The following is a 26,729-nucleotide window of genomic DNA, read 5'->3' on the forward strand; positions in this document are numbered from 1 at the left end:
CCTTAATTTGTTTAAGCTTACTGATAAGCTGGCCATCATGCGACACTGGCAGAAAAGGAGGCCTGTGCACATGATCACAATCCTGTTTCTCTGCCACAAACAAATAAGCTAACTGGAAACAAAGGACAAGTAAAAACAAAAGCCAACAGTCTCTATCCTGGTTACTACCTCCTGTTCTTAAAGCAGAATTATGTACACTGTCTCAGGCAAAATAACCCAGTTGGGTCCATAGCATATGAACTCTTTCATCCTCTATATAAATTCAGCCTTAATTTTTATATCTATTGCATGTAACTATATACTGTGAAAATATTGAAAGATTTCTTTCTGGCTGTAAATTTAGGAACACAATCCTTGGCTGAGGCACAAACATTGGAGAAAGACCTCACTAGGGAAGTAATCCAAGAAGCTATTAAAAATCTACTACCAGGCAAAACGCCTAGACCAGACAGCCTGCCTGTACATTTTCATAGAAGCTGCCCAAGAGAGATTAGTCAACCATTATTAGTCATGTTCAACTATGCCCACCAAATTTACTTATTTGCAGACTCCCTTAACTTGGCCATGCTAGTTCCATTTAAAAAAACTCAATAAAGACCCAGTGTTGCAGTTCACATAAACCTACTATATAAAGACATCAAACCCCTTGCCAAATAGCTAGCAATGCAATTATACAGCAAAAGAGAAAGCAGGCACTATTATAACCCATGTTTTTTGTTGGGAAGGACCACCCCCTTCAGTTTAGAAATAATTAAACACAGCCTGTCAATATTCAACGGTTGTGAAAATCCAACAGTGTAGTCACAGAATCAATTTCTTTACCTCACTCCCACCAACAAACAAAAAACTGTAAGTGGAACACTGAAAATCCGATTTAATTCGCTCTCCTACCATACAATTTACATGGACAAAAAATATTTATTTTATGCGAGACCTGAGAAAAGTCCAATCCAAAAGACCTATTTATATGCTTTAAAAAAAAAAAAAAAGTTATGTACATGTAAGTTGACAATTGGATCACACTTTATTCAAAACCACAATTTAATTATTAAAATTAGGAACACAGGGATTATTAAAAATAATAATAATTCCTATGTCAAAGAGCAGTACACCTCCTTGGAGGCCAACATCAGCTCCAAAAAATAGACAGCTTGAAACCCTCTGGGTCAAGTTGCAGGGGAGACATGGCAAGAGAGACCTAACTGTAGGTGTATACTACAGACCACCAAACCAGGGGGAGGAGCTCAATCTGGAGCTCACCTGGGAATTGACCGAGGCCGCATGTGCACGTGCACGTGCCCAGCGTTCCCTCTGAGCTGCATGGCATGTATGGCTGTTCAGGTGTGTTCATGCCACACTGCCAGGTGTGCTTGCACAGCCATGCACACCGCGCAGCTTAGAGGGAATGCTGCACATGACATGGTCATCATGGGCAATTTTAATTATCCAGACATCTCCTGGGAGGAACACTCGGCCAAGTTGGATCAGTCGTGATCATTCCTGACCTGTGTCAAGGAGCTCTTCCTGACTCAGGAGGTACATGGGCCAACCAGAAGCGACACTCTGCTAGATTTGGTCCTGGCCGAAGGAGACAACCTCATGACTGACTTAAATATAGAGGGAATTCTGGGCAACAGCAGCCATGAAACCATCATGTTTACTGTTCAAGGTAAGGCAGACAAATCGGATAGCAGGATTGAAGTCTTGGACTTCAAAAATGCAAATTTCAACAAGCTTAGGTCACTAGTAGGGCAAGCGCTGAGGGACCAGGGACCAGGGACCAAAGGTGAAAGGTGTGCACAAACAGTGGTTGTTCCTTAAGGACACGATCCCTGAAGCACAAAAGAAGTCCATTCCCATGTGGAGAAATGGTAACAAAAGGGCTGGGAAGCCCTTTTGGCTAAACAGGGAAATCACAGTCCTCTTAAGAAAGAAGAAAGAGGCTTATAAACAATGGAAGTTTGGCGCGGGCTCCAAGGAGGACTATTCCATGACAGCTCGCATTTGCAGGGAATAGATAAGACAGACATAAGCAGCAACAGAACTTAGATTAGCAACAGGAATCAAAGACAACAAGAAGTCCATCTTTAGGTACACAGGGAACAGGAGAAAGACAAATGGGAGTGTGGGGCCATTGCTCAACAACTCAGGAGAGCTTGTTACCATTATCCAGGAGAAAGCTGAACTCCTGAATGGCTACTTCACCTTGGTCTTTCACTGAACCAAGGGAAAAACCATGTCAGGTAGAGTATGAGCACATGTCAGGTAGAGTATGAGCACAGTAGGAATAACTGCCTTCCTACTATTGCTATAGAATTGGCATATGACCACTTAAAAAAATTAGATGTATACAAGTCAGCAGAACCAGATGATCTTCATCCAAGAGTGCTGAAGAAGCTGGCCGAAGTCATTGCAGAACCCCTGATGAAACTGTTCCACAACTCGTGGCACTTTGGAGAAGTCCCTGAGGACTGCCAGTGTTGTGCCCATTCACAAGGGCAGGAGGGAGAACCCGGGTAATTATAGGCCAACCAGCCTAACTTCCACCCTAGGGAAAATCCTAGAAAAGTTCATCAGAGTCTATCTGTGATAAGCCTGCAGAAGGTAAGATTCATGACAGCCAGCATGGCTTCGACGTAGCCAGGTCTTGCCTTCCCAACCTCATCTCTTTCTATGACCAGGTAACTTGCCACCTGGACAGAGAGAGCAGATTGACATTCTATACCATGACTTCCAAAAGGCCTTTGATCTAGTATCCCATGATGTCCTCACAAGAAAATTGGAGGATTGTGAGACAGTCAGGTGGGTGAGAAACTGGCTGCAGGATAGGACCCAGAGAGTCACAGTGAACGGATCCGTGTCATTCTGGCAAGAAGTGAGCAGCAGTGTCCCACAGGGGTTGGTGCTCAGCCCGGTACTTTTCAATATCTTTATTAATGATTTGGAAGTGGGGGTGAAGAGCTCACTGGCCAAGTTCACAGATGACACCAAGTTATGGGGGAACGTGGTCATGCTTGAAGATAGGCTACAGATACAGGCAGACATAGACAGGCTGGCAAATTGGGCGGATCGGAACCTGATGAAGTTCAATGTCGAGAAATGTAAAGTGCTCCACCTCAGGATGAGCAACCCCCTACACACCTACAGGCTTGGCTGCACCTAATTGGCTAGCACCAGGAATGAAAAGGACCTGGGGTAATAACAGACCACAGTATGAACATGAGCTGGCAGTGGGATGCTGTAGTCAGTAGGGCAAATAATACTCTGGCATACATTAATTGATGCATCTCCAGCAAAGACAAGGAGGTGATTCTTCCACTCTACTCAGCACTGGTGAGACGACAGCTGGAGTACTGCATCCAGTTCTGGGCACCACACTTTAACAAGGACACGGACAAGCTTGAGAGGTCCGAAGAAGAGCCACCCATATTATCAGTCTTAAAAGGCAAGCCATACGAAGAAAGGGTAAGGGATCTGGGACTCTTCAACCTGAGGAAAAGGCGGCTGAGAGGGGGCCTGGCAGCAGCTTACCCACTACACTAAGGGAGTACATCAAGGGCTCGGTGAGCAACTGTTCACCAGGGCACCCAAGGGGAAAACCAGGAGTAACGGCCACAAACTTCTGAAAGATCGATTCAGGGTCAATATTAGGAAAATCTTCTTCACAGCCAGGGTGTCCAGACTGTGGAATAAGCTCCCCCCAGAGGTGGTGCAATCACCTACCCTGGAAATCTTCAAGAGGAGACTAGACAGGCACCTTGCTGGGGTCACCTGACCCCCTCCCCCCCAGTTATCTTTCCTGCTTGGTGCAGGGGGCTGGACCCAATGATTTTCCAAGGTCCCTTCCGGCCTTACCATTTATGAATCTATGGATCAATTTAGAAGCCCAAGGCCTGTATTTGGAAGCAATGGACAGATACTGGTCAAAATTGTAGTCTCTGGGGTTTTTTTTAAAGCTAACGTTACTTGGAATTCAAAAAATCATCCAACATTCAATGTACAATATACAGTCTAAAAACTGACCTCTCACAACATCACTATATCAAAAATGTCATTCTCCTATTAAGTAGGAAACAATTTTTCATACTATGCTGCTATCTGTATTCATTGTGAGACATATTTTCTTGTACAAGGTGATCAGAACCACCAGTAATTTCAGTTACTGGCAAATTCCTTCACTCCAGCTTTTTAACTTCATATAATGGATTTTTTTGCTGCATAAAGTATTGCACAACTCTCATAACATCATGGAAGCACATATTAACACCAGAAGACCTTTTTTAGGTACTACAGAATACAAGATTGTACCTTGTTTAGAGTTTCTATGGGCTCATCTCCCACTTGTCTCCTGTCCTGCTCAAGTTTCGACTCCAGTTCTCTCACTTGCTCTGTAAGTCTCTGGATTTCTTCCCTGCATTTGGGAGAACAGAGTCACTTGTAGAGAGAAATTATCTGTTGTCCCATGCATGTCCTCATAGTGACATATGGAATAGGTGTTCAAAGAGTAATGGCAGTAGGTTAAAATCAGCAAGAGCCCAAAGTCACAAGCGTCAATGATATTTTAACAGTATTAATAATGCCTCTGGATACAATTCACTGACCTACACATACAAAGATAGCAGCAAATGTCTGTGATTTACTTTGACTTGCTACTAGTTTCTGATAGCTGGAACAAGACCCCATTTTTTTGCCTCTCCTGATTCTACGGGAATCTGCATGGAAGGGTAAGTTACACAACCCTCAGGATGGGTGCCAGAGCATGGCGCACAAAAGCATTTTGCTTGGTACATGCACCTTGGGGCAGATGATGGCAAAGAGGCCAAAACTGTGCTGCCACAACAAGGATCAGGTCCCTCGCCATCCATCCCTGGCATGCCAACATCTTACCCATCGAGGTTGTGGGTGTTTTTGGCACTCTGCCCAAAAACACTAACGATCCCTGGTCTAGAGCCTCGCTTTTCATAAGAAATATTAAGAACAGAAAAGTCATCCAGCCCAATACATCAGTTTTTATGGATTATTTTAAACCAACTCTTGTGCTTTTCCACCACATTCCTTTGTCTTTCATTTCCCCCACACAGAGACCCTTATTGACACTCCATATCAAGACACCTTCCCCAGTAGTTTATTCCAAGATCATCATCATTTAGGCAAAACAGTTCTGTCCAGACACCTCATTTACTCCCGCTTCCTGTGTTCTAGGTGACTTCCTGCTGGATTCTGAACCGTGGAGCATGAGAACGGTATCATACCAAAGCTTATCAATTTATTTCAGAATGAGAAAGATAGCTCTGTTAAGATACCTCAAAGCCTCTTCTTTTTCACTCTTCTCTCTCCCCTTCTCTTGCAGGTTTTGTAGTTCTTGCTCCATTTCAATCTTTGCTTGCTGTAACAGCTTCACCTCTGAACTGTATGGATATTGGAAAATCTAAGCACTCAAGCAAATATACAAAATGTATATTTCTACAAGATACAGGAATCATTTACTATTTAAAAATTGATATCAATAAATATTATCTTTTTTGTTTAACACTGTAGTAATTACATATTTTAAATAAATACACATTTGACCTTTTAACACACACTATGGCAATGGCTTTAAGATGAGAAAGGACCTCTTGAATGCTATGGGAAGAACTTCCAGCAAAACTGAAAAAGGTTCAAAGATGAATAAAAGTAATGATGAAATATCATGAGTTGGAACATTTTTTTAGAAATATGAAGTTTCTATTTTTGAAGATCAAATCTGACTTTTGTTTATCGAGGTGTTTTACAAGTTATGATGACATGTTAATTTTAAAAGACCGCTCTGGAAAAAAGTTTCTAATTATCCAGGTTTATTTAAAATTGGGAAATCCTCTCACAATTTGGTGTAAAATATTTCACAAGTGCAGAGACTATGCTTATTAGCTGGACTTACTCTTTACTGGCCAGCAGACTTTGAAGTGTGCTCCTGTCACCTTTAAGTTGCTTTACCAGCCCTTGGAGTCGCTCACACTCTTCAAGGCAGTCAGGTTCCTGAGAAGCTGGTTGATCCAGCTGTACAGAAGCTGAAGGTGGCAGAGCAGACAGTGGTGATGGGCCATTTTCCAATGACAACAATGACATGTTCTCCAGCTCATTCACTTTCTAGAAATTCAGAAAAAACAACTGGATATGTGTTTTGCTCCTATAACACAGGGGAGATTTATTTGGTGCAATTTCAACTGAGCTATACCAATTTACACCAGTTGAAGCTATGTCCCAAGCTAGGAGCAAGGAAGGAACAGCAAGATCAAAAGGAGAGTAATCTTAAAACTGTACCTATACAAATTAAATGCATTACAGCAAGAGAGAAAAAGTGCAGATGTTAACATGTATGCACCAGAGTGGGCCAAGCTGCTGCCTGGAGGGATAAGGCACTATAAGCACAGAAATCAGTGACCTTATATTTTCTGTTCTAGCAGTGATAAGATGGCCATATGGTGCCTGACACTCACTTTTTCCAGTTCTGAAATCCGTCTCACCAGCCTCTGTCTGCTCCACTCATTGTAATCTACAGAAGGGAACAAGGTTTTAAACAGGAAACTGGATTGGCATGATAGAAATCCTTCAGAAAGAAAAGAAGCCCCTGTCCATCCAGAAGGCCCATCAAGTACAAGACTGAAAACCCGCCTTTGAAAGGCTGCCTTGAAAGAGAGAAGGACCTTAAGATGTCTAGCATCTTACACAAAGCACTTCAGAATTTAGATGATACCATTCATATCAGTCCAATATATATGAAAGATGGAAAACAAAGCTTTACTGTGGATGTTTTATTCCTCCAGACTCTTTGAATAAGAAAAGCACTAGCACATGGCTGGCAGACAAGACTTTGCCCTTAGGACCCTTTCCTCTCTCTGAATTAACAAAGGGATGTGACGAACAGCTGCCTGCTACAACTCAGTGATGGGGAGGGAGCTGGAGTGACTCTATGGAAGAAACCCACTTGACTGGGTCCACCACCAGCACAAGTCACAGCCCAGGTTCAAAAGAAATTCCTTTACAGCTTCAACCCGTAGTGTCAAGCTCCTGCCCACTCATTCCCTGATTCACAAGGCCAATGCAGGGGTGTTCCTCTGTCCCTTCAGAGAACGACAAGTACAAGAAGAAACCCACAAAGGAATGGGAAGAAGAACAAAGGAACTCCAAAGGGAGTTGGCAAAACATGTCCAAGATGACAATGCAAGCAAGGTGAAAGAGAAAATTAACAACAAGAGGACAGGGTAGAAGAGAAGGGGAAACGGCCCAGGTAGGAATGCATGGGGCGGTCAGAACACAGGAAGGGAGATGACACATGCATTTGCTTTTTCAGAACTGAATTCAGTGAACGGTTTCTCAATACAACAGTTATGTTGCTAAATACAAAATGCATTTGTGCAGTTAGATGAGATTGCAAACTTTGCCTTTTGCCAGCAACTCCTAGTCAACAGACACAAAATTAAAAGGCAATTCAACCCATAACAAAATCAGAATTAAGCTTTTGGGATAAAAGACTAATCATTGCCCATTTTCAAGAACACATCTGCAGTGCCTCCAGCAGCTTTATCCACACTGCCATGCAGTCTTTCTGAACCCTGCTTTCTCCCATTTGTGTTGTACATATCGAAAGTCTAATTCCCTAGCCCCCAAGCTTTTTGGCACATACTTTTCCTTTTCCTGCGAGCAGGAGAGCTGCTCTGTGTTTGGCCTAGATCTGCTTTCAGGCTTCTATTCTCTTCCTGCAGCTCTGTGATGTTCTTGGTTAATCTGAGGACAGCAGCATTAAGCATTTTCAGCCGTTTCTGGGTCTCTTTGCCCTCTGGAGGGGACCTGTATTTGGAACAGGAGACAACAGCAGGGGTTCAGATCCAACACAGCACAATGAAGCAGAACCATAACTTGGACAATGCCCACATGCCCATAAACAAGTTGGAATTAACAAACAGAAGGTGGATGAGAAACAGAAACCAGTCATTACAAATAAAATACAGCAAGTGGCTGCATTTTCAGCCATGTTATTACAGCCTTCACAGCTACCTGAAGTTCTTTTCTCTTTGAAGAAAAACCCCAGACAAGTTTTTCTCTCTGCTTTAAAAGATGTGAATTTGCGAAGCACCTCCAAAATTGAACCAAACTTGGAGAATGCAGACGGTACTGGTAACTCCAGAAAACAGAAATGGAAGAGCCTATAATGTATTTAAAGCCTCCAAAATTAGATTGTGTTGCTGCCATTTTGCCTTCTTTTTAATTGTTCTAATGGAAAGAGGGAAAAATTAATTTTAACTCTTCAGAGGTTGTAAAATTTGTTTGTCAGCACTCAAACGCATAGAACAGCTGCTTTGCACTGGTATGGGCAGGACCCAACTGAACAGCAACCAGCCCAGGCAAACAGTGCTTAGAAGCAGTAAGGAACTCTCTACGGTCTTTATGCGATGCGTAACAGCAGAATCGTAAAATAACTTGTACAGAAACTACACATCCCAACTCAATAGCAGCCTACTAGAGAGAAGGGAAGAGTGTCTTTGCTATGGGATACTCAGAATGAAAACCTAGGCCCACTCTACCTGGAAACCTGTTAAGGAAAAAACCAAAAAAATACAAAAACCAAACACAAAACCTAACCAAACCAAAACCCTCACCCTTATGGAGGGATATTTAAAGGATTGTCTCAGACAGAAAATAAGGAGTGATAGGAATGGCTGCTCCCAAAATTAAATAAAACTGAGAGGCAGATCTGAAGAATGGGCCAGACTGAGGAGTTGGAGGCTTCCCGGCTTTGGACACTGAACCCTCTGTTACTAGAGAGTTAATTTTTGAAGAAACAAAAACACAGCAAATAAAATGGCTTAGTCCTGCTAGGCCTGCAGCTCAAGGGTGGGCTGAAATATTCATTTTTATATTCCGCCCACATTGAAAATGCAGAAGCATTTATAATTCAGAAAAGACAGGACTAACAGCACTAACCTGAGTCAGGACTAATGCTGACATGCATCATATAAGAAACTCTCTCACACAGCTCTTTCAGTACACTACAGCTCTGACCTTCAGCAGCATTTGCTATTCCGGTCTTTGGCCTCTTGAGGAAAGACTGACAACTGTGCAATCAAGAGAAACTGCCCTGACCATTGTCTTTTGGAGCCAGAACAAATGAGTACAGGAAGAGACCTAATGATTAATTTTCACCTGTAACCTACATCAACTGTGATGGCTTTCAGCAGTAAAAGGCAGGTCTGTTGTTAACTCACTGAGTGCCAGACCCAGGAGAAATAAAAATATTTCTTTTTTTACAGAAAATATATTTCTAAAAGTAATAAACTATATTCCATTTTTTAATTCATAATGGGGGAACATAAGGAACATACAGAATGACCCCCAAAATAATTCTAGTAAATTTCCATTGGTTTATAAAATTATGCCAGAGATTCCAATGATTTGTTGCATTTAAAGCACAGGCACATTGTGAGTGGGTGTGAGATCAGCTTTGAAAGTTAGTCTTTCTTACCATAGAAGAACTCTGCCACCACCTTCTGAGTGGCTGCACTAGTATTCTTGAGTTTGCCCTCTTACTGTAACTTTACTTATATGTTATTTGCTTTCATGATATATATTAAATTTAGATAGTCTTACACTGATACTTGGAAAACAACCTCAGGTGTCTTGAACTCCTTGACTTTTACTAAAAACACCTATTGCAAGCTTCTTTAAGGAAGTTTCCATCATTTTGTTCTACCTCTGAATCTGTATCTTCATTACTATAATCTCCTGGGATACTATCTGGACAAATTTGAATTTGAATTTACAGTTATATCTCTTCCTTGAAACACAGGTGCTTCCAGAACCTATTGCAACTCTACCTACCAGCTAAATTGGCTATCATGATTTTTTCTTCTATTTTTTTTTTTAAATAACAGGGGTTAACCATTATTTATAATTGGTCAGGTGGAAGCAAGCATTATGTAAGCTTCCCCGCCAGAGCGTGATAACCTCAGTCATGACCTGTAACATTCCCCACCATCCTGTTACTATTATAACCCTGGTATTAGACTTCTAAAACTTGCAGTTGTTGCAAATTATGTCATAGCTTCATGATGTGAAAAACATCTGAAAAGATCTAAGCTGATGTGATGATACCCATTGTGCCTATGTCTTAAATTTGACTCCAGGCCAAGTGAAAGATAAATAAATGTTTTCGCTCCATCTGAGCCTTCAAGATTTATTCATTAACCCACTCTATCACAAAGAGTGCATCTTTGCAGCAACTGAAAGCACGTGATTCTTTGGTTACCGTGGGCAAGGCAGTTAGGGTCTTGCTAAATAACAAAACTGATTGTGCTCTGCTCCTCCTTCTGCAAATCTGATTGTGCCCTTGATTCTATTAAGTCAGGACTTCTGAAAATTGAAGAAAGGAGGCCTCTGTTTGACAACCTCTGGATTGAAGGACTGAAGAAGACACTGATCCCATCTCTCTTCAATGGTGGGCTGTGACTTCCTCATGATGTATCTTACTACCAAGTCTTATACTTAAACTCTCTACAAAACTGGTTTCTAAAAGGCCCAATCCTTTTCCCATTGAAGATGCAAGTTTTTATCACAATCCCTACTGGACCTATTATTACTTTCTTTCCTTTTCTCCCAGTACTAATTCTGTCTATTCTGCTAATTCTTAGTTCTGTGGACAGGTTTACTATGCTGGTATTTAGATTTACTGTAATTACTGAGCTGCAGTTTGGATCTGGATTTGAGATTTCCCTAAATGCATAGCACTGGAGTTTTCATCCAAACCAATGCCTAGGCATAATGCCATACCATTTATTGTGAGTTATTCTCCAAATGCTCACATGGGAAATTGGGCTTCATATATATATTTTTTTTTACTTGCCATATTGATTTTTTTTAAACCTCAGCTATGAAATTTTCCCCATCATACACCCATCTTCACCTCTCTTCATCAGGGTCAAGATTAGTACACTGGCCCATGAGACACCTTTCTATTCTACTACCACAACATCTCTCAGGTGCTACCATTATTCAGCCTTAGGTACACAGTCAACAAATGGATTAATTTTCATTCAAATGCACTTTCCTTTAGAAAAAGAATAATGGCCACAGCTATGAATAATACCAAGTATCTAACAATTTCATGATAAGTAACATTGGGACATTGAGATTTCAGAATGGGGACCGCCTGCAGATGCTACCGGCCGCATCGACAGTGAGGGGGGTGGGTGTGAGGAGCAAACACCTGCAGAAGCCAGTGGCAGTGGCCAATCTCAGTGCATTGCCTATGCACTCAAATAAACTGGGAGAATTTTCCCAGGTTTGTTCTCCTGATAGAGAAGCTTACCTAGAGCCACAAGTACAGACATGCAAATGCTGAGGCTCTGAAAAGGGAAGAGCTTGCAGTGCTGAAACTGTGCAACCAAGGAGGGGCCCTATGCACACATCCCAGTATGCTCTGCAGACTCCCTTAATCTGCCTGGCAACAGATGGCAGCAGTGCTTGGCTAACTCAGACTGCCCATGGTCAGCCTGTATTGTCAACCTGTACAGACATTTGCTCTCCCAGGAGAAACTCTCCTGGGAGTGATTGAACATGGGTTCTTCCTAAGTTATTTTTCTCCTGAAGCAGCCATTTTTACTCTGGGATAAAAAGCCTTGACTTCTGGACACTCATGGCTTCTAGGAGAGCAATGACTTGAATGTCTGTATGAGGCCCCAGTATCTCTGTGAAGAGATGTTAAGACAACAGAATGCTTTCTTCAAACTAAAGCAAGACATTTTAATGTACAGAGAGACAATGTTAGAAGTAACTGAAAACATAATGTGCTAAATCAGAGCAATCAAAAACATGGCAATTAATTCTTAACACATCTCCCCATAGAAGAAAAACCTTTCTTCTTCCCCCACAGTTCAACTTCTTCGCCACTTACCACCCCGCTCCCCCTGCTGCTGCTAGTGGCTGCAGGTGGTCCCCGCTCACCGCCACAGTGCCCCTCATCGCATGAGGCACCAGTCATTCACGTTTGAGTGTGCAGACACAGCCTGGGGGTTTCTGATTTTAGAATGAGAATTTAAAACTCTAACTGAGGTAGATGGCTTTGATTTTGCTTACTAACAGCCCATAATACACAGAGTGGAGATAACATGACAAGCATGCTGTGAAATCAATGAAGACCACAGGGGAAAACAACTCCAGAAACAGTGAGATACAGCATTTTACATATAGTTGTTTGCCATCAGGCAGTATGTGCACAAATTATGTACCAAACCCATATGCACGTACATGTGCTCAAAAGAAAAACACATACTTTTTCCGCACAGCCTCTGATTTTGCAAGGAGGGTTTGGAGACGATGAATCTGTAAAATAGGGAAAATAGATTTCATTAATAGAAACATACACTTGGCATGGAAAGGATTTAGATGTACGGAAGCTCATGCTGCTAATGTAGTAAGCAGCATCTGGTAGGTCAAAATGAGAGCAAAATCCTTGGGTAATAGCACAGATAATGAAGCCTGGCAGAAAACAAGGGTAAGATCCTGTTACCATTAATCCATGTGCTCATGGCTGTATATTCATTTTATTATTTGTCTTGTTTAATTAGAACTGAATTTTTTCCTTTTCAGAAAGGGTTTCACAAGTGAGCCTGTTACAAGTTTTTTTCAAATGTGATGTTCACGTACTGACAGGTGCTAGGAAATGCTAGGAAACCAATCTAAAATTGCTCAAGGTTTCTACCAAGAGTCTACAATGGAATTTCTCTTCCCCTATACAACAACCACATCCTTGCCCAACATACCTCCTCATAGTAAGTCTCCATAGCAATCCTCATCTCTTCCAAATTCGTAGTCTTCACATCTGTCTGTAATTTGCTGAAAAATGAGGAATATAGCAGTAAAAACTGCAACCCTGGCAATGTACAGAGTTTACTAATTATTTCTGGGATGGGTGTAAAAAGTTTAATAGTGGTTATAGTTGAATTCATCTTCTTCAAGGAATAGAAGAATTCAGTTCAAATGGGAGAAAGTAAGCGAAGGGATTGTAAAGCCTAAGTCAAATACATTCCCTTGCCCCTCAAAAGCCATACTTGATAGTGTTATCTTTCTCCTTGCACTGCTGTTCCAGCTTGAGAATCTTCTGTTTTAATCCACTGATTATCTAGGCAAAAGAAAAAACATATCTGATCAATCCTAGAAGAATGCCACTGTCAGAATTTTAATTTCCCCATAATCCCATCTGCTCTTTATAAATTTTATGTAGCCATAAATACTCAGTAGTACATGAATCATGACAAAACAAACTGCAAGCAAGAGTGCTATCCTTCAAGAAAGAACTAAACAAATCAGATGCCTAATTAGTATGTTAAATGCAACTGAATTAAGAGTACAGTAAAAGTTGTGTTAACTGACATTTAAGTAACCAAAACACTGTATTAACCAGAATTTCTGGCTGGCTGGCTGGCTGGATGCAGGGGGGTGGGGGGAAGCTCGCTGCTGCCACCACCCACCAGGCAGCGCTGCCGCCACTCTCCACCCCCCACCCCCCTGCTCTGCATCAGACCAAAAACCCCCTGCCCTCAGGTAACTGGAATTTTTATATAACCAGCATCCCCTTACACCACTGATGCCATGTAACAAAGCTTTTACTGCATTTACAAACACTCTTCATAGAGAAACATGAAATCACTAACTAAAAACATAACCTCTTAAAATCCTATCCCTTCACGTTTATGGGTCATGGGAAAGAAACGGAGGACATAAATATACATTTACCTTGCTAAAATTAGGGCTGTAATAACAGGAAAAATACTGATGCAAACACATTCACCTAGAGAAAAAGGAAGGGTTTCTTAAGCTACTGTGAATCTTGGGTCTTTGTTATGATTCTTATATCTAACAATAACAATGATAGCAGTAACCTAGTTTCCTAATTAAGCTGCATTCTCTCTTCCTATCTTTTCATGCTTTTTCTATCTGTAAGAGTTCATTTTGAAAGGAGAAAGATTGAAGCTGAAGGTGGTGAAGCAATTACCCATCCAGTATCATTCTTCTCTGCCTGAGTCCGGACAAAGTCAGAGCCCTACATGAGAAGACAGACAAATCAACGTGCTACTTTGTTATATTCTTCCTCCTTTCTGCAGATTTTTGTCTCAGCTTCCTAGTCAGGAACACTCTCTCACCTATCTCCAAGAAGTTTCTATGCCACCCATAGTGACTAAAGGCTTCTTGCTTATCCAGGCTCACCAGTCTTACAATACAGCATTCCTATTTGCTCTATAGCTGAGGAATTAGGACCACATCTGTCAGCTACTGCAGATGCACCTTGGCTCCCTCCCACCTTCAGGGATATCGTGCATTAAGTGCGTTTCCTGAGGGAAAGCTTAGCTTTAACATCCAAAATGGCAATCATCTTCTCCTATATAAACCCATCTACAAAATGACATGCATAAGTTGTCCTGAAACTGAACTTTTCTCTTCCAGGTCATAGTTGGGTAGGAATGATGAGCTCAAATGCACAGAACAGAAATGATCTAGTATCAACTGTCTCTTTCAAACCTAAGATCACCCCTTCTTGCCATGGAGATACTTCAAGTAGAAAACAAAGGGGACAGCCACCTCCCCGCCAAAGGATTGCAGCACTCACCAAAAGCTGCTCAATCTGTCGATCCTTTCTGCTATTCTCCTCCTCCAGTCGTCGGAGCTTTGTTTTCAGACGATCCCCTTCACTTTTCTGAGCCTGGATTGTCTAATATGGAACAAGCAAGCAAACAAACAAATAAAAAAAAGTCTAAAGTTCCTCCTTAAATTCTGCCCAAGACCTGCAGACAGGCAAAAGTCAGAGGCACAATGAGCTTTTGTTAAACCCACAAGTCACTCCTAGACACAAGTGAGGATCACCAAACATAATGACAAGAAAGAAGCAAGAAACGGACCACTGAATTAGATTAGGATCAAGTAAGAGGGGAAATTGCAGGGTTAGGAAACAATTAAAGAGAACAGAACTTAACAGCAGGGCAATTGTACACAAGTTTTCTGAGTCATGGTATTTCTTTACTGATATTTTCTCTAAACAGGTACCTTTTTTAGCTTTGTCCAGGAGTCAAAACCAACCTCACATCATCTTTCATGTTCCAACAGATTAACTGACTGACTTAATAAAACTAGGATGGCGACAGCTATGGGAGAACAAGTTGCAAAAGAAGCAAATTTAAATAAACCTTTTCATTGTTCAGCTCAGCATTTGTTCAAGGCTCATTCTGATGCGCAAATATCTTGTATACGTCGAGACCTCAAGACCAATGATATTTCCTTGAACAAGCAGGGTTTAATTTTCACCCTATCATCACTTAAGTGGAGAACCTTAGTGGCTCTTCCAGGTACAGGCAAAGGATCCTTTTGACCTGGTACCAAGACAGAGATGAAAGAGGGTATAGAACTTTTACTACACAAGTAGCAGACGGACACACCTTCTTCAGTTCAATAATCTCATCGTACATATCTTCCTTCTCTTTGTAGTCAGGAGTTCCAGGGATGTAGCCTACAGAAAGAGACATGCAAAATTAGGAAAACCCTTGACACAAGAGGATCTGAAAGAGATGCAGTGTTAAAGGTAACAAATAACAGTTGAAAAGCATCAACCTGAAATCCAGTCAATTTCAGAACCAATGCTACAAGTTTCAGATGCCAGTTTTTGTGGAAATTTCTTTTAAAAAATATTTCTCCTCCTCCCATAGCTATCTGAAAGGTTCACACAAAAGCAAGAAAATTAACCAGTCACTTGTAAAGTGCTCTCAAAGTCCACAAAATGTAACAGAAGAAAAAGAAAGAAAAAAGCACTTCTCCAATCTCTTTGAGTTATAGCAATGCTGGATGTTATGTGTAATAAGCAGGTGCAAAAATGTCAGAGGGAAGTGCAATGTTTGTTTGCAATTTACTTCTAAGGAATACAAAGTAGGCGTGCGTCTGAATTCTGTTTCTCATAAAGCCCAATTGATTTTTACATAGCAAGTGTATCACACAAAACACTTTATAGACAAAAGTAACAATGACAGTCAATGCTTCATGTAGAGTTTCAGGCAGGCAGCCACATTATCTGATTTAGCAGCTAGGAATAGGGAGAGCTAGCATCATGTGACCAGCCAGCTCTCAGCCAGTGCTCTGCAAAGCACATCTTGATTTGCTTTGATTTTTCCTTTAAGCTGGAATTGCAGTAACCAATGCTATTACTACAGCAAGATCCCTAAACAAACCAGAGTTCGTTCTGTTATACAGTTACTGTGCTCACCATTGCTAGAAGAACGCGAGTGCTTGGGCTTCTTCATGCCTAAAGCTTCCTTCAGATACTCTGGAGTGCTACTGGAGAGCTTATTCCGAATGTGCCCCATCTCAACGTCTGACTTCAGAGCTTGGTTCATACCTGTTAGTAATAAAGGGGTAGCAGAGATGGGGTGGGAAACAGAGCTAACCATACATTAAACTAACTCTGAACAAATGCAACAAAAGGCTCAGGTTGCTTCTAATAACCTCTAACAGAAATGAGTACACCAAAAATGTAAACTTTCAGTAATTAGATAACTCAAATTCAATTCTACCCAAGCACAGAAGAATAAGTTTTTTTTAACCAGGCATTACCCAAAGAGAAACATTTGTTTCCCCAGAGTCTGAAGGTTAAACAATATTCAACAATGAACAGAAATTTCTGCAAACATTGAGTATTCAAAAAAGGCTCTGAAGCAAATATTTAAATATAAAATATACCCATGGGCTAAATGCATCCCAGGGATAAGCAGGCTTAACTTTGATTGGATTCAACAGCAGCTGTACCCTCTTGCACCATAGCTGTGATAGTATACATTGAAAAGTATAGTTTATAGATGTGGAAGGAATTCCTATACTACCTTGTTGCAGAGATCCTAGCCAAATCTGCCTTGTCGTGGCTGCTGGGCTCTCAAAAAATATGTTTCCTGTTCCTTTCAATGATCTCCCAAGTGCAGGCTTTTTAGAATACAGGCATGTGCTGGAACTGTATGGAGACTCTAAAGCAGAAAATACTTGAATGTTGCAAAACATCCTGCCCTTCCTTTAACAAGTATATCAGCACTTTCTCCTTTTGAAATGATATCTGTTGCTTCAAGAATCCCAGATACATTAAGTGCCAATATAAACCTAATTATCACAAAATCTTTATTACACCCAAAATCCTTTGCTTGTAGATACAAGACATAAAATCCATCTCTAAGACATGGTACCTAAACAGGTATGTACATTCAAACAATAAAATGGTTTATTAATGAAAGTACAGATGGCCAGCAAGAAGGATATTGCGTGGCTCAACAGAAGAGAACCTTTCTACATAGGCAAGTCAGCCACAACTTCTATGATGTCAATAAAGGCATAGTCAGAGGTGATGCCACAAAGACAACAGGTCATATAAAAACTGCTGTTTGTAAATTGTTTATGCCATCATAGGCACTTCAGGAGAGATGAAAAGAGCATGCATGTACATTTGCATGAAAAGAAAGGATGTGCTTGATCTACACCTAGCAAGGTAAAGAAAGAAAGTCACTGTTAGAGATATAAGATCATACTTATAAAAAAGCTCAACATCAAGCATGTATGAAGTCCTTTCAACATCTTATTGAAATCCCGGTAGGGGAAGATAAAGCGAGAGTTTACTCAGTTCACTGAGAATGGAACTCATTAAAAAAAAAAAAAGTGGAAGTGGTATCAGCAGCTTATAGACATGAAAGATCTCCCAGTTGCAAGGGGTAATTTGCTTAAGGATAGAAGCATAATACAGAATGGGCCACGTTAAAAATGGAATGGCAGTGCTTTAAGCATTCCAAAAACCTCTATGGTATAGAAACACTGTAAACTCCTAGGTGTCTTAGATGATTGCACGCACTGCTTTAGTACTAGACCCCAAGACTTCGGATTACAACTGCAAGGGAGAAAACACCTCTCCAAGGAAATCAAAAGCAAACAGCCATTTAAATTTGCAAACTGTCTGCTACCACAAAGGAAAAGGGCTGAAGAAGGACTGTTCATCAATTTGTTCCTAGGACATGGTTGTAAAGAAAACTATAAACTTCAATCTTAGTATTAGAAAAGTCAAACTTCTCCCTGTTATGGAACACAGCTCACAGATAGGAAGGCTTCATATCAGTGAGTAACACCACTGAAAATCACAGGTGTTTGTTATCCAACGAACATAGATGCCAAATCACATTCTATATAATGATTATATATAGAAGAACTTGATTACACTCACTTGGTGACTTTGGAGGTTTGTGAGAAATGTTCTTTTTCAATTTCTGAAAGAAAAACAAAAAAGGTGTCCTGTATTTAAATGTTCACAGTCCTCAACAACTCAACACCAACTTTAAAACGGAGATAGAAGCCCTTTTAACGGGGATCCAGAAGTTGTCTAATGGAACAATATTAACTCTTTTGAGTGGAGAACCAGGACGATAGGGCACAAAAACACAGACAGCTAGAAATTCCCTTCAGCCACCCCAAATGATCTAGTTTTACTGAAGTCCGAATACCATTATAGCACCTACTCTAAGCTGTAGTAAGTGAAACAAAGTGATCACACACCAAAACAATGACCCACCAAAATTAAGTGGCTGCCCCAGAATAGTACATGCAACAAAACCAAAGCTGTTTTGCTGTGTTACACTTTAAGGCGCAATTAACCAATTAAGCAATGCTTTCAGTGGCCATCTGGCCAAATGTTCAATCAATAAATGGCGTAATAAAAGAGGAAGAAATTACAAAATATGTGTAATAACTTTGTAGCTGCTTTCCATCATGCTGTTAATTGAATGCGTGGCTAGGAGCCCCTGTGGCTGGGAGCCCTGGTGGCTGACTGGATCTCCCAACTGGGAGGGATCCATGTGTATCGCCCAGCCTGGGAGCTCCTAGGTGATAGGGCAGGGGTGGGCAAAATGTGGCCCAGGGGCTGGATACAGCCCGTCAGGCCATTCTATCCGGCCTGTGGGGCCCCTAAAAAAATGAGAAAATTTATATTTATCTGCACTGGGCTGCCTGCCATGCGGCCCTTGATGGGTTGCCGAAACTCAGTAAGCAGTCCTCTGTCCAAAATAATTGCCCGTCCCTGTGATAGGCTCTCAGGCACAAGGGTCCACCAGCTGTCAGAGCTTGCTTCTTGCCAGTGCAGGAAAGGGAATTTACTTGTTCAATTACATGAGAATATTTTTGACACACTACTTAAGCCTCACACCTGGATGGTACTGAGAAATGGATTTTACAAACCATCTCTGACCAAGTATAAGAATTGTGAAAGCCAAGATAATGTTCAGAGTGACCAGGGACTCCATGTCAAAAACAATCTTTGCTGAGTTGGTACAATATAGTTAGTTCTGCTTGTAATGAACCTTTTAGTAATCAAGCACTGTAACAAGGATGTGTTGTGTGCAAGAGGACCGGTAACCGAAAAGATCTTTTTTATGCATCCACAAAAGACATATTGTTAAAAAAGGGGAAAAAAAAACTTACCATCTCTATGTCTGATTCACAAGTTGCTGCAGACAGACTGTCCTCTATCTGAGAGGGTAGATATGTATAACATAATATTTACTGCTCGCTAGCCATTTGGCTAACATATACATTCACGGAATTTAAATAAATATCCCACTAATCTTGGCTGAAATAGTCACTACAGCAAACTCAGCTGGGCATTCTCCCAGTCTTACTTTGCAAGGAGACATTGTAATTAGGATTAATTCCCTGAAGAGGCATCTGTGCAAGATCTTTCCCTAAGAATTTGAAAACCTGGTTGCAACAAAGCCATTCATTCTCAACACAAGACAGAATTAATAGGTGCAAAACAAAAAAGGCAATGCAGGTTGCTGGATTCCATCAAAGGCGGTAACGTAACAATAATTTATAAAGTACGCTATAAACGCCAAGAGACTCTCTAAAGTTTTCCTGATGAGAAATCTTATTTCTCATTAAAGAACACTCACATGTTTATTTTGTAAGCACAATTATGATTCCCTTGATACCTACTCACTGGTGGGCTGGGCACTGCATGTCTGAATGCCCCCTTCTCAGTCCCTTTAGTTTTAGAGAAGGGCATGATATACCTTAAAGCCTGTCAAACAATTCTACATTTCATAAGTAACTAAATTAAAATGCTCATCAATACGCAATATGTGATATTCAAGATGTGATATTAAGAAAAGGTTAGCACAGCATTAACTAAACCCCACCCACTTAAGACGCTTTCTAGAGAGTCATCCTGAGTCTCTTGTGGTCCAGGATGACGACACTGTAGTGGGGGCTACTGAGTCAGGCAGGGTGAGTACACTGTACCGATGACTGTATATGACTCTGGAGAATACTGGGTGCCTACTTAAGTTTGTATTCTATACTTCAGCACTTAGGATGCTTCACATATTCAACTGCTGTATAAGCAAACCTCAGAAGAACTCTGAGGGGCAGATATTGTCCTTGTCCCCGGAGAACACCCCTGCACGTTTGCTCTGGCGTGCAGCAATTGTGCCAGGTGGGGTAGAGGAAGCTGAGGCCAGGACCTGGGCTGACCCCAGCAGCCTTACCTGGGGTCTTGGGGGCCTCCCGGGGTTGCAGTGGCAGTGACCTGGGTGTACAGAGCCTGGCCAGCAGCTAGAGCATGGCTGTGACTGGTCAGGCTCTGGTTTCAGGTGGTACGTGCTGCCACCATGTGCACCATCCCACTTTTTTCTGGAGGTTTTTTTTAATTTGACACCAGGAGTTGCCAGTGTCAAAAAAAATCCATGCTGCACTGCAAATTGGCAGCATGGCAAACATGCATATGCAGCATGTGCAGTTTGCAGCACCACAGCCAGGTCTGCAGCACTGCAAACCATATTTATGTGCTTGTGGGAATGTGCCCAAAGAAGCAGAAACAAAGAGTTTACGTGATCTGAGACCCAAATTACTCAGTGAGCCAGGAGAAGAGCCAGCATTAGAAGACAGAGAGCCCACTAGTCTGACACCTGAGGAAACCTGGGTTTAACTACCTGCTCTGCCACCGATTCCCCATAAGTCCTTGGACACATTGCTTAGAGCTAGCTCCACAAAGAGACTTAGATGTTGCAATGCTCAGCAATGGAAATACTTATGTTCTAGGTGCTGGACCCCCAGAGTGGAGGCTACAGCTCTGCATAAGATGCCTAAACTCCCTATTCAGTGCATATAGAGCTAATCATCTGAAGGAGATTCACAGCAACCAAAATGCTGGGCAGAGAACCACCTACTCAATACTGAAGCAAGGATGGGGGTCCTAAATCCTATCAGTTGCCTGAGGGGGTACAACTGAGATAGTGGCTCTGGACCCTGCCTGGGGAGGGGGCACAAAGATAGTTGCCCCATGCAGAGCCGCCTCCCTGTTACCTCTCTGAATCCCGCTCCTTTCTGGGACTTAGAAACCTAACCCCACACATCAGAGAAGGGTCTGTGTCAGGTCAGGATTCACAGCCTAGAGCACTCTCCTAAAATTAAGCCCCCAAGTCATCCCTCTCAAAAAGAAGCAGTAATTGTTTTCTCTTAAAACAACCTCATCATCACTGGGTTTGTTGCCACCCACCTTTTCTCTGATAGCTCAGTGACTCAAAGCACTCAGCCAGGATGCAAGGGATACTGGATAGTCTGTGGCAAGAGCATCCTCCGCCCTTGTTGTGTAACTGTGTATAGAATTATTTGTGGCTGAAGAAGGAGCAGGATTCCAGCACCAAGTGATATATTTTATCCAATTAATGTTTAATATAAATAGTATTCCCTGCAGAAAGAGCTGAACCCCTGGTTTCCATTCTCTGAGTTGAGGTTTTAATCACTTCCCTACCTCACAGGGAGAGGAAACAACAAATATATTTAAGACTGCCAGGTATTTATTTGGATGCTGTGAAGATCAGGGCCATGTATTCACTTAAGACAATATATTTCTACTTCTCTGCCCCACATTCATCCCTGTAGATCAGCAATTCTCAGGGTGCCAGGAGATACTTTCAAGGATGCCTTGGGGTGCCACGCAACATTAGCACTGTGAGGTGTGTAAACATGATTCACAAGATAAACCCACAGATGTCAAACAGGAATCCAGCATATTAAAACCCGTTCTGACCTCTTGTGGTCTTGTCGAGTTCTTTGCAACAGAAAACTGACTCCTCAATTTACATCGTTGCTGACTGCCTTTCTTGCATACCAGCCTCTGGCTTCTTTACTATTCATCCCATCCAGGAAGCGCGCACACCAACTGCAGATGCTTCCTCTGCCTGACAAAGGGCATTTATACCCAAAAGCTTGCTATGAAGAATTTTTCCAACTATTTCAGTTGGTCTAATAAAACATATCAGATTTACCCAAAGAACCTTGTTTGCAACAGAAAAAGCACTCTAGTACTTTTCCAGAGTTAAAAAAAAATGAGTGAAAAATGAAGAGCTAGTGGTGTAAGAGTGATTTTGCGGTTATGAGTGTCCAGAAATTATGAGAGGTAAGGATTTATTGGGGTGATAAAAGATAACCGATTAAACATGTCACCCTAAGAAATGCTTGTCTCTTGCAAACTAAGTATTGTTATGCCTCTTTATAAATCTATGGTGCACCTACCCCTTGAATACTGTGCCCACTTCTGGTTCTCACATCTAAAAATTATATATCAGAGCTAGAGGTCCACAAAAGGGCAACAAGGATGATTAGTGGTACGGAGGGGCATCCATGCGAGGAGAGACTAAAGGGGCTAGACCTATTCAGTTTAGAAAAGAGAAAACTGAGTGTGTGGGGGGGCATGATAAGGATTTACAAAATACTAAATGGTGAAAAGAAACTCAACAGGGATTTATTATTTACTCTCTCACACATAATACAAGAACTAGGGGTCACAAAATGAAGCTAGTGGGTAGTAAGTTTAAAACTGAGCCAAACTTTTTCACACAGAGTGCCATTAATGGGTGGCACTCAGTTGCCACCAGATGTTCAAGAAGGGATCAGACAGCTTGGAGGAAAGGGGCATCAGGTGCTATTGAATATGGGAGTCAGAGGCAAGGCCTCTGAACCAGAACCTCCTAAACTTCAGCCCTAGAGGCTGCAAGTGAAAGACGGACTCAGTCAGACCCGGTTCACCCTCCCCTTCAGCACCCGCTCTCTGCCCGGGTGTGACAGGAGGTGGGGGCAAGATAGACTGGCCCAGCTGATGACAGCTTGTATGCTCTGATGCTATATTAAGACCTTAGGTATCCCGGCTGTAGCCGTATTGGTCTAGAGAAAAGAGCAATCAGGGCCTGTGGACAGAGGCAATATCTTTTATTAGACCAACAAGATGTTTGTAAAAAGAAAAAATTCTTTAAACTGCAACCTTTCAGGCACATTTGTTTTTTTAAAGCTTGGCATTAAAGGAATTTTTTTACAAAAATCTTGTTGGGCTAATAAAAGAGATCACCTCTGTCCACAAGCCCCGACTGCTTTTTCCTCTAGACCAATACGGCTATCAGGGCTCGTGGACAGAGGTGATCTCTTTTATTAGATCAACAAAAAAATTCCTTTAATTGCAAGATTTTGCTTCTTTTTTTTTAATTGTTTTGCCCAAAAGTTTGCAATTAAAGATTTGTTATTTATTTATTTAAAAAATCTTGTTGGTCTAATAAAAGAGATCACCTCTGTCCACGAGCCCTGATAGCCGTATTGGTCTAGAGGAAAAAGCAATCAGGGCTTGTGGACAGAGGTGATCTCTTTTATTAGATTTTTTTGCCAAAAAAATGTCTTTAATTGCAAGCTCTTAATACGGCTCGTGGACAGAGACGATCTCTTTTATTGGACCAACAAGATTTTTGCAAAAAAAAGTCTTTAATTCCAAGCTTTTTTTTTTTTAATTGTTGTGCCCAAAAGGCTTCAATTAAAGTGGGGGTTTTGTTTGTTTTTTTAAACAAAAATCATGTTGGCCTAATAAAAGAGATCACCTGTGTCCACGAGCTTGCAATTAAAGACATTTTTTGGCAAAACAAATCTACTAAACGGGATCCCTCTATCACGAGTCCTGGGTGCTTCTTCCTCCAGCCCAACCCGGGCGGCTAACACGTGTGAGGAGCCGGGGTCTCCAATGCGGGCCGGGCCAGGGCCAGGGCCATCTCCACACAGGGGCAGCGCCCCCCCCCGGGCGCTTCCGCCCCCACTTGATCCCTGTTGCACCCGGACACGAAAGCCGGCCGATTGCACCCCTCTGCCCCGCCCCCGTCACCCCCCGGCCCCACCGCTCACCTGGCCCCCGCCCGCCGCCTCGGACATAGCGGTGCCCTCGCACGGCACTTCCGGGTCGCCGTCTCTATGGCAACCCGGTTAGGCCTCAGCGCCCGGGCCAAGCGTGGCGGCGCCCGGCGTGAGGACTGGGGTGGACGACCGTGCGCTTGCCCGGGGTTGCAAAGCACAGCTAGAGACATAGGGCATGGCTGCACGGAGGGCTTCCCCTGGCTCCGGACCTACTCACTGGTCTTTGCTGGGGGTGGGGGTCAAGAGCAGCTGGTTTTGCCAGCCCCCCAGCTCCAGGAGTCAGGGGATTGGAGAAGATGCCGGGCCTGGTTTTGGTGCGATTTCTAACACCCGCTGTGATGAGGCAACCCGAAGGTGCGAGCGAGTGGTTCCCAGCGTCTCCTCAGCAGGACTCTGTGGCCCCGTTTCCTCAGCGTGGCCCCATCCGCTGGCGTTGGATGGGGACAGAAGCGACCCGCAGTTTGGGAACCGCCGCCTTAAGGGTTCAAAGCCAGAAGGCAGAGAGAGCCCCCCTTGCAGTGTCATTTAAATGATGTTACAATATCCCCAGTTTGGGATTTTCCCAGGGCTTCAGGCTTGCCCCATTCCCAGAACAAACCCCTTTGCACGCCCCTGCCTCCGCCCTGCAGTTGTTAAACCAGGACCCTTGCACGCTCACGCTGAAACACAAAGCTCCTCCTGGGCCAAGATGGTTTCAGCTGCTTCCTTGGAGGGGCCCGTACAGGCTCGTGGTGTGATTTCTTGTGAGTCTGATTAAATAAGTACAGAAAAAAAACCCTAGTAAACGAGTAACCGTGATAATACTTTGCATTTATCTATTGTCCATTTTCCCTGACGCTTTCCTAAAGGAACTAACAGAAAGATATGCCCCATACACAAAGATCTTTCTGCCTCCCGCTGAAATGTAGTCCCTTCTGGGTTGAAACATGGGAGGTGCATAATAGAATTAAAGTGTTAAGATTTAAAATCTATATTTCCATAGGAATATACCCCCATATACCTTTAATTTGTCTTTAGCCAAGTGTGGCAGCTATTATGAGACAAGGGCAATGAAAAAAGTTGCAAGAAAGCTAACTGTATTGCATGCTTAAACATCACTTTCAATAACCTGGATTTCCAAATCCCACGATTCTGGTGTAGATAATTTATAATCAGAGCGGGAAAATAACCTCAGGCTTGTTTGGGAGAGAGTTCTCGCTCATAATAGGCAATAGCTAAGAGGCATGATGCATAGTTGTGTGAGATGCACTCATGTTAGGGCTCTGACTATATTCAGAGAAGAACAAAATGAAAACCAACCAAGTCTAAACCCAGCAGGAATAAGAGTAACATTTATTATTGCAAGGAAGGACATGGAAGAGGCAGCCTTGCTCATGAATGCGAAGCAGTAGTGCCATCATGTGGATCCTTCAAAGGTTCTCTGGGTCCGGCTGTCCAAAGGGAGACGCAGTTAGCCGTGCCAGTCTGAAGTTAGATTAGGCACATCATTAAGGATCTCCAATCCTTCCTGCAAAAGGATGATGTCTCAAAGTAGTTGTGGGGGACAAACCAGCCCTGGCTTAGACAGCCTCCCAACCTCAAGTGCCATGTCTCAAACAAAAGGCTATCCAGCCCCAGTCTCACCGAGGCACCAGGCCTTGCAACGGACCCAGATGCCTCCTGTGCCCCAGCATCAATCCAGACCACATCCTCATCACTGACCAAAAAAATACAGAGTTTGATATCTGAGGTTCATTCACTTGCAACTCCACCGAGGTCGTATGCACTCTCACCTGCCTACAGCCCTCCTCTGCCATCTACATTGGACAGACTGGACGATCCCAACATTGCAGAACAAATGACCACCGCACTGAGACTGGCTGCAGAAAGACACGCCAGCCTGGGGCAGGACAGTGTAACCTCCCCGAGCACACCATCACAGACCAGAGTGGGGCTGATCTCAGATAGCAAACTTTTGAAAACAGATTTGAATGGGAAATTGCAGAGCAAGAAATCATCCAGACTGAACAATGGGATGAGAACTAAGAGACTGTGTTAGGGAAAGGACTGCGGATGGGTGGAGGAGCGTGGGTATGTCTATTGTAATGGCTGTGCGGGTTTGAAATGTGGTTTAACGTGTGTGAAGGAAAGCGCTGTATATATAGAACTATACAGGCATACTCCGCTTTATTGCGCTTCGCAGATATTGCGTTTTTTACAAATTGAAGGTTTGTGGCAACCCTGCATCGAACAAGTCTATCGGCACCATTTTTCCAACAGCATTTGCTCACTTCGTGTCTCTGTGTCACATTTTGGTAATTCTCACAATATTTCAAACTTCAGCAACCACCACCCTGATCAGTCAGCAGCCATCAATATCGAGGCAAGACCCTCCACCAGCAAAAAGATTATGACTCGCTGAAGGCTCAGATGATGGTTAGCATTTTTTAGCAATTAAGTATTTTTTAATTAAGGTATGTACATTG

The 26,729-nt window shown here is 42.5% G+C and overlaps 1 protein-coding gene across 2 annotated transcripts in view; it reads right to left on the reverse strand.

Moving 5' to 3' along the window:
• The window catches only part of IQCE (IQ motif containing E), a 45,869-nt gene extending 21,508 nt beyond the window's left edge, over positions 1-24,361 (reverse strand). Inside the window, exons 1-16 of one of the 2 annotated variants that reach the window (XR_016438698.1) lie at positions 24,256-24,361; positions 19,519-19,566; positions 18,269-18,311; positions 16,896-17,033; positions 16,283-16,414; positions 15,465-15,535; positions 14,642-14,743; positions 14,030-14,077; positions 13,086-13,156; positions 12,798-12,870; positions 12,308-12,357; positions 7,667-7,830; positions 6,480-6,535; positions 5,921-6,129; positions 5,304-5,408; positions 4,309-4,411 (exon numbers count right to left, since the gene is read on the reverse strand). Coding sequence is in view for 1 of the 2 variants with exons in the window: in XM_090023953.1 (XP_089880079.1) it covers positions 4,309-4,411; positions 5,304-5,408; positions 5,921-6,129; positions 6,480-6,535; positions 7,667-7,830; positions 12,308-12,357; positions 12,798-12,870; positions 13,086-13,156; positions 14,030-14,077; positions 14,642-14,743; positions 15,465-15,535; positions 16,283-16,414; positions 16,896-17,033; positions 18,269-18,311; positions 19,519-19,566; positions 24,256-24,282 (1,440 nt within the window). In the remaining variant the exon portion in view is untranslated. The remainder of the gene's footprint in view (positions 1-4,308; positions 4,412-5,303; positions 5,409-5,920; positions 6,130-6,479; positions 6,536-7,666; positions 7,831-12,307; positions 12,358-12,797; positions 12,871-13,085; positions 13,157-14,029; positions 14,078-14,641; positions 14,744-15,464; positions 15,536-16,282; positions 16,415-16,895; positions 17,034-18,268; positions 18,312-19,518; positions 19,567-24,255) is intronic. The other variant, XM_090023953.1, reaches the window with a different exon arrangement.
• Between the last annotated feature and the right edge of the window lie 2,368 nt (positions 24,362-26,729).

Source organism: Crocodylus siamensis, chromosome 12, assembly GCF_052110815.1.
Source record: "Crocodylus siamensis isolate JL-2025a chromosome 12, ASM5211081v1, whole genome shotgun sequence".
Taxonomy (NCBI): Eukaryota; Metazoa; Chordata; order Crocodylia; family Crocodylidae; genus Crocodylus; species Crocodylus siamensis.